This window comes from Phytophthora infestans, genomic scaffold (assembly GCF_000142945.1).
Source record: "Phytophthora infestans T30-4 supercont1.37 genomic scaffold, whole genome shotgun sequence".
NCBI classification, from domain to species: domain Eukaryota; phylum Oomycota; class Peronosporomycetes; order Peronosporales; family Peronosporaceae; genus Phytophthora; species Phytophthora infestans.
In genome coordinates, this window is record NW_003303722.1 from 49,634 (window position 1) to 57,802 (window position 8,169).

Sequence of the window (8,169 nt, forward strand, 5' to 3'; positions counted from 1 at the left end):
CGGGAGAGGTTTTTGCTGCTCACACAAAAGACAGTACGGAGGGAACGGGTTTCGAGTGCACCTCTCCCGCTTCTCAGGCACTGTCAGCATTTGATGAGTCGCCAGAAGACTACGTGAATTTCTCAGCCATTCGAGATTTTGCCGAGTGAGAAGCAAGTGAAATGCCGATCCGTTCAGCGCGAGGACGAAAGCCGCGGCTCAAGCGTCGGCGTCAGCGTCCACGCTAGATGCGCGCCTGGTATACTTCGGCCACCTGTGGCGCCAGCTGATGGCCGACGGGTGGAAGTCAAAGCCACCCACCGCACTGTCGAATGTTTAAAACCGTCAGGCAAAGCTCCTGCAGAGAGGGGAAACATGTTATATTGTACGGGCTGTTGCTGCTGTATTACTATGGGTCATTTCTAACTTGCTGTTATTATGGGTCATTTCTAGCTTGCTGTTCTCCTTCAGGCTCCGCAAATACTACAAGAGCCATTTTCTCGGACTTCTCGACCTGGCGCTCGTCAACGCGTATCTGACGCACAAGGAGGCGAGCCGTCCAGCGGTCGTGCAAAGTGTGCTTGCTATATCGAAGCGAGCTCAAAAAGACATTTCAGACGACCCATTACTGCCCGGACTGCTCCAACGGCGACGCTAAGTTTTACCTGTGTGGCAAGGCACGCAGAGGTGGCGACAGAACCTGCTTTCAAGTGTGGCATGAAGACTTCGCGTGCTGTGGCGCGCCTCCAAAACCGTCGGAGTCCGCAAGAAGGCTCGCTGTGAGATTCTCCGCGAAGACAATGAGAGTGCTGACGAGGCGGCCTATCCGTGAATGCGAAAGAGCGCCATACGATGGGTAATTCTAAGGATACTGTTGTTTGTTCATGAATAGTTGTTGCTTTTTCTTATTTTCTGTCGGTAACTCCAAAAAACGATGTATTTGCCGTTGCGACGAATAGTTATAATAATAGTTGTTTTCGTCGGCAATGGCATATCTATTTTTCCGTTGTCGACGTTAAGTTTATTTTTATTCTGACTTTTTGTTTATTTTTATGTGAGGGCCAGCCCAGCGGGAGGGCCCTCCTTAGTTTTTTCCCAGACGATGAGTGTGTTCATTGCTTCATAAATTTGACGTGCTTTACTATATGCTCTTTGTCTGTTCCTCTTTTAGCATGTCAGTCATTGAAAAGCCCCGCTCTATGTGTGCATTTGCTTGCGTTTTCCCGTATTAATTTTTATGTACACTCATACAAAGTCGTAAGTGTCGGTGTCCGTGCCGTTTGGGTCATCCTTACGTCGTATGATATACGACATAGTGTGTTAAAACCTTTGAGAACGTATACCTCCCATCGTGTTGGATAGGCGAGTGGAAGATATAACACCATACAAACGCGCTGGTAAAAGCTACGCCGTAAGTTATGACGTAAAATTAGTGGTTCACGGGCTCATTGAACGGTAACAGAGGGGTTAAATATAAAAAGTGTATGCGTGCACAACACAATGCCAACACCACATTCGTGTGCACCACAACATAGAACAACCAACATCAGCAACATGCCGGCTGATGCGGAGCTGTCGGCGCAGCAGGGCGAAGAAGCTGAGCCTACGGCCAAGTACAGCACTTCTCCACCACGCGTTAATGGGCGTTGCTGCGTGAGATTTGGTCGCACGCGCGTACTGTGCTCCGTGTCCGACCGCTACGGCTACTTTCCAACGACTTGCCACGTCGGGCCTCACTGGGGCTGCATGTTGGTTACATACTGCCTGGCGATCGGCCCTGCCTTCTTTTTCTTCGCAGACGACATGATACTGGGGCTCAAGGTGGCATTGCTCGTGTCCATCTGCCTCACCACAATATCGTTCACTATGGTGGCGTGCAGCGACCCCGGCGTCGTGTTCCAGGACTTGGAGGTGGCTAACGACTTGCATGGAGACATCGAGACTGGCATCATTTGCGGTACAGGCGCACTCGTATTCGTATCCGTCTGTAGCGTCTATTTAGCGTTAATTTGGCTGCTTGTGTGCAGCACAGTGCGAGGTCCGACGACCGCTAAACGCGTCCCATTGCTCCGACTGCGGCGTCTGCGTCCGAGAGGTGCGTTTTGGTATTGAAAAAGTGCATAGATTGTGTCACTGACGTGGTGGATGATGGCAGTTGGATCACCATTGCCCGTGGACTGGCAAATGCGTCGGAGAGCGCACGATCAAGTGGTTCTACGTGTTCCTGACCTTCATCTCGCTGCACTGTATGCTCATCGGTGCCGTCTGTCTCGTTACTTTCGTCGCTAGATAATCAGATGCGCCTTGCGCGTTATCAGAAATTCGACCCAATTGACAAAAGTTGCTCGTGTTGCTTGAACATCCGCCGCGTCATTGTTTTTTTCTTTCTCTTTTGACAAACTTTACGTGTATTTGTGGCTGCGCACTAGCGAAACAAAAAGTTCTTTAAAAAAAAGGAAGAAGAAGGACTATTTTTTGTTTCGACGTCTACAGCTCGTCCTTCTCCGTCTTCTCCTCCTCCTTCGTCTCCTCCGCCTCTTGAGCGGTCTCGTCCTCAGCCTCATCCTCGTCAGCCTCGTCGGCGTCTTCCTTCTCGGCCTCCTTGGCCTTGGCTTCAGCCTCCTTCTTGGCCTTCTCCTCGTCCTGGATCTGCTTCTTCTTAGCAGCCATCGCCTCCGTCTTGGCCAGAACAGCCTCCTCGTGGGCGTTGAACTCGTCTTCGCTGTCCGTGACCAAGATATCGTCGAACAGAGTGCCGCTCTTGACCTGCCACAGCTCGAACCCAATCGCTCCAACATTCTTGGCGACGTTGTGCATAGCCTCGTCCTCAAAGTAGTCCGGGTTGTCGATCAGCGGGTGCTCCCACTCGCCCTTGTAGTCTGGGTTGTCGATCATCTTGGGCTTCCACTCGCCCTTGTACTCCGGGTTCTCGATCATGGCCGGCTCCCACTCTCCGTCGTCCTCGTCGTCCCAGTCCTCGGGCTTCTCAGCGTCCGGGTCGGGGATGGTCTTGGGGGTATCGTCCCAACCCTCGGGTTTCTTGTCTGCCGGGTCCGCGATCTGCTTCTCGTCCACCCAGTCCTTGGGTTTGGACTGCTTGGGGTCCTTAATCTGCTTCTCGGGCTGGAACGGCCAGCTCTTGGCCAACGAGCCTTTCTTGATGCTCTTACCGTCAATCTTGACTTCGTATGTGTCGTCCGGCTTCAGGACAAACGAGTACAAGTGCGCGTCCGTGTCTGATTCCGCGCGGATCGTGTCCTTGTGGTCCATGTTGACGGCCTCCTCGCCCGGACGAGCGTAGTTGAGGATCGCGTGCGTCTTCTTGGTGCTTCCGCAGATATCGGGGCCGAACATGACGGCGTAGGGCGAGTCGCCGCCGAAATTCGCCTGGTCCACGTCGGCAGGGAGCAGCTTAATGTAGGCACCGCCGCAGTCCAGCTTCTGCTCGTGCTGCACCAGGTACGAGAGGTACAGGTCCTTGCCCTTGTTGTCCAGAGGCTTGTCGAACTTGGCCGTCAGCGCGTAAAAACGAGCGTCCTCGCTCGTCTTGATGGCCTTGTCGTCCTCTGCCACGTAGTGCTTACCCACCACCTGCTCGAACTTGCCCACCTCGGCCGCGGGCTTCCACGTCGACGCCACCCAGCGACTCTCCCAGTCGGCGTCGTCGAACGTCTCGCGAAAGATTGTCTCGGCCTGGGCCACAGTCGCAGCCACAGCGGCCAGAGCCACCACCAGCTTGGTCAGCATCGTAAATGTATGAAGAGTGTTGGTCGGGTCGTGCTAGATAGCGCAAATTCTCGAATGCCTGAATGAAGGCCTTCAAGTCGGCGGGGTCGGATCGCCACGTGTACATCGAAGCGCACTAAGTTCGAAAGACACGTGGACTTTGGACTGTTCTAGATTGGAATAAGCAACACGTGGTTTGAATAGGGTAGAGCAGGTTATAGCATGGTAGACTTAGCTAAGGAGAGGGGTTTGATCGCTGCAAATTATTAGCTATCAAAAGCAACTATATCCTACAAGCTGCGATTTAACGACGGGCACTGTACTTGGCTATCAAAGGGGCCACGTGGCTGTTGTACACAGCTTTTACACAACTTCAACCACTTGACCAACACTCTTCATCATTTGACACGGATTTGTCGGTCCGCCGTTCATTTCACACTTATCGATTCTCCAGTCGTCATTTTTAACGGTTTTCGTTGAGGGGAGTCAACGTAGCGACATTGGCTGTATATATCTTTGCAAACTCCATTATTAATAGTATTGGATGAAAGATTGAGCTACGTCATTCGCGTAGAGGAGATTTACCGTTATCATGGGAGGACAGCTTGAAGAGCTGTATGGACATGCCGAAAAGTCTGTCAAATCCTCGTCGACCTTTATTCACGACATTGAACTCTGCTTTGGCGTGTGCTACTTTAATTAACAGTAAGCTCACTGTCAATTTCGGGTTTGGAGGTGGAGCTCAAAACAGGTATCATTCACCTCGAGTGTGGTCATGGCTAATTCGCTTTTGTTTTTGTTGGTATCTTGCGTTCAAATTAAACGCTTGCATCCTACCCAATCTGCATTTAGTGCTTTCTTCCGCGCACTTTAGCGCACGAAACAGGATCTTATTTTGCATGGTGCTGCAACTATGTAAGGAGCCTTTTGAAGACTGTAAGGTGTCTTTTTCTTTGCTTTTTAAGAAATGACATCTTGCAAGTTTCATAGTACTAAGTTCTTACTTAGTCTAAGCTTTAATTGTCAAGAATTTTGCATACAGTACCAGAACTTGCTTTGGAGAAAGTGCAAACTATTGTTGTAAGTCGATTGCATGATGCAGCAGTATGCACAATACTGTAAAATTGAAAATAAAAAACTAATACATGTAGCTCTAAGAGAAGCATACTACTATTTTGCAAAATACTACTAGATGTGATGTCCTGTGCTCGATGCGCCTTACTATACTTTAATATTTTTGATACATAAGTTCATGAAGTCGAAGAAGCAGTAGTACTATTAATAGTAGCAGTTACTAAATGTACTAAGTAGTACTGTAGTAGTAGAAGGCGAAGGAAGAGGATTTCTTTTTGGACAGGGCGAAGATGCACAAGAGCCACATATATAACCTGTGCATACGCTAAGCACTCTGCCGCAATACACGTTAGGTTTATGAATTCTCCGTCACCCCAAGTCTACTACGAGCAGTTCTCGCTCGTCTTAGAAGTTGATAGGCTTGTCGAACGCCGCCAGACACGCCTCCTTGAAGGCCTCGCTCAGCGTCGGGTGGGCGTGGCACGTGCGCGCCAGGTCTTCACTAGCAGCGCCGTACTCAATGCCGATCACTCCCTCCGCGATCATCTCGCCAGCGTTGCCAGCAATGATGTGCACTCCCAGCAGCTTGTCCGTCTTCTTGTCGGCCAGCACCTTCACCAGACCGTCCGCCTCAGCGATAGTACGAGCACGCGAGTTGGCCATCATGGGAAACTTTCCCACATTGTACTCGATTCCCTCGGCCTTGAGCTCCTCCTCCGTCTTGCCCACCGACGCGAACTCGGGGAACGTGTAGATGACACCAGGGATGGCGCCATAGTTGACGTGGCCGTGCTTGCCGGCAATGTTCTCCACACAGGCGATGCCTTCCTCCTCGGCCTTGTGAGCCAGCATGGCGCCCTTGATCACATCGCCGATAGCGAAGATACCGGGCACCTGCGTACGGAAGGCGTCGTCCACCTCAATGCGGCCGAGTTTGTCCGTCTGGATGCCCATTTGCTCCAATCCGAGACCCGACGTGAACGCGCGACGGCCAGTGGCCACCAGAACAGTGTCGCACTCAATAGAAGACGCGTCGCCGCCCTTCGAGGGCTCCGTCGTGAGCTTCACCACGTCTCCGTTCACTTCAGACGCCGTCACCTTGGTGTTGAACTGGAAATCCAGTCCCTGCTTCTTCAGCAGCTTGGTGAACTCCTTGACAGCCTCCTTGTCCGAACCGGGGCAAGCAGCGTCCAGGAACTCCACGACCGTCACCTTCGCGCCAAGACGCTTGTACACAGAGCCGAGTTCCAGGCCGATGACACCGGCACCGACCACCACAAGGTGCTCCGGGACGCGCTTAAGCTCCAGCGCACCCGTAGAGTCGATGATCTTACCGGCGGCGTTGTCCACAGGCACGGGGGGGAGCGGCGTCACCTCGGAGCCCGTGGCAATGATGATGTTCTTGGCCTTCACCGTCTCGTTGCCCTTGTTGTCGTTCAGAGCGACCGAGATCTCGCCCTGAGCCGAAATCTTACCGTGTCCCTTAATGTATGTCACCTTGTTCTTCTTGAACAGCGACTCAATGCCGCCAGTCAGAGTCTTAACGGCTTTTTCCTTCGACTTCATCATTTGCGGGAAATTGGCCTTAACTTCGGGAGCGTCAATGCCGTAGCTCTTGAAGTCGTGCTGAGCCGTGTGCAGCAGGTGCGTCGAGTGCAGAAGCGCCTTGGACGGGATGCAGCCCACGTTGAGGCACGTGCCGCCCAGTTTGCCGCGGGATTCGATACACGCAGTCTTCATGCCCAACTGTGCGGCCTTAATAGCGGCCACGTAGCCACCCGGACCGCCACCGATCACCACGACATCGTAGTCGGAAGAGGAGGAGAAGGCGCGCGCAGTCACAGACGAGCGCAGCGCCACGGAGCGGCGCGATAGCGAAGCTACGTTGCGCATCATTAAAACGGTGATCTGGTGTCGGGGGGAGCGAGATCAGAAGTGTTTTTGTTGCTTGGATGGTAGAACGTTGCCGTACTTAGCACAGAAATTGGATGTGATTGGATAAAACTTAAACGAGTTGATGGATAAGGAGTCGGCGTCGACGATGTGATTGGATGCACGAGTATCGGTGTGGTACAGTGTACCGTTCACAACGAGAGCAAAAAATAGAGGCCATCGATCATTCATGGATATTATTAGTGTAATTATAATTTCTAGCCCTAATAAATTTTTGTTTGCTCTTACTAAGAGCAAACAAAAATTTAAGAGCCTCTTAGGCCCCGTAGTTTTGGAGATGGAAATTTTAAGATATTAATACTTATCAAAAAATGCTGGATACTATCCAGCCAGGACACCTGTGGGACCTAAAGAGTGAAGCAAATGAATATGCTAACTGAAGATTATGTGGGCCAGGATGAGACTGGGAAAAAATGTACTCGTCTAATCTACCACAGGTCAGCTATGCGCACAACACTATTCCAGACTAATAGGGGGTTTCAAAATTAACGCTTTTGGTATTAATTTTAGCTCCATACGGTAAAAAAATCCGAGCCATTTTACCGGGTACCACTGTACTTTGCCAATCCAAAATCCATCACCTCTAGAGGTGATGGACATCAAAATGTCCTAGGTATTTTGGTATCGACTCGATGCCATCGAGACGAATGGCCAGGGAAGGATCAGCAGCAGGAAGTCGATACCTTGCCTTTCTGCGAGGGAGGCCCTGCTGTCGGCGCCAGCTTTACCAGCCTTTCCTGTTCAAAGTGCTCGACCCTCGGGTCAGCGTATTTGTATGCAACGCAGTCGTGGATTCCAACGCAAAAGGGGGAGTGAGATTCGGTCTTACTCTTTCTATCCTTCCTATCTTTACTGTCTTCCGCGTGGAGCGCTCACAGCCTCACGTTTTCCACTTCATATGTACCACGCTCCATGTAACGGGGTAAGAGATACCGCTACTAGCTTACACTATAGTGCGGAGGAAGCTCGCAATAATAAAACCAAGTCTTAGGTTTGTGTCAAATTCAACTCTGATTTATTTAGGACCAGGGCGGCTACCCCTGGCCTCGTGTGAACCACTCAAACACATGTCTATATCTGATTGGTCAATAAGTGAGTCTGGCTCCTCACTATCAACCAATCAGATGATGACACTTTGGCACACGCTACCCGTGTGCCACTTTACCTACTTATGTAATAACTAAAGAAATATCTACCTACTTATGTAATTGGAGTTGGGCCCATTACACTCCAGATACAAACATCCGGCAGTGGCAGCTGCTCGTCGCTCTCTCGTTCAGAGTGATCCCGCGCATGCGCATCATCTTGCAACACTCCTCCTCGTAAGCACTGCATTATGCCGGTGTGCTATTGATTCTCAGTATATCATCTTCAGTGCAATCAAAAAGGAATCGGGTTCACACAAAGCCTGGCCGACATGTGTGTCTACTACTACAG

The 8,169-nt window shown here is 51.0% G+C and overlaps 3 protein-coding genes across 3 annotated transcripts; 1 reads left to right on the forward strand and 2 right to left on the reverse strand.

The window, feature by feature from the left end:
• Positions 1 to 1,725: 1,725 nt before the first annotated feature.
• Positions 1,726 to 2,292, forward strand: PITG_15357 (uncharacterized protein; the record flags this gene model as incomplete). The annotated part of the gene is made up of 3 exons (XM_002898277.1): positions 1,726 to 1,936; positions 2,007 to 2,074; positions 2,135 to 2,292. The coding sequence occupies 3 exons, from the start codon at positions 1,726 to 1,728 to the stop codon at positions 2,270 to 2,272; spliced, it is 417 nt and encodes a 138-aa protein (XP_002898323.1).
• Positions 2,293 to 2,355: 63 nt separating this feature from the next.
• Positions 2,356 to 3,770, reverse strand: PITG_15358 (calreticulin precursor; the record flags this gene model as incomplete). The annotated part of the gene is made up of 1 exon (XM_002898278.1): positions 2,356 to 3,770. The coding sequence occupies one exon, from the start codon at positions 3,724 to 3,726 to the stop codon at positions 2,467 to 2,469; it is 1,260 nt and encodes a 419-aa protein (XP_002898324.1).
• Positions 3,771 to 5,184: 1,414 nt separating this feature from the next.
• Positions 5,185 to 6,675, reverse strand: PITG_15359 (dihydrolipoyl dehydrogenase 1, mitochondrial precursor; the record flags this gene model as incomplete). The annotated part of the gene is made up of 1 exon (XM_002898279.1): positions 5,185 to 6,675. One exon carries the CDS (start codon positions 6,673 to 6,675, stop codon positions 5,185 to 5,187), a length of 1,491 nt encoding a protein of 496 aa, XP_002898325.1.
• Positions 6,676 to 8,169: the final 1,494 nt, after the last annotated feature.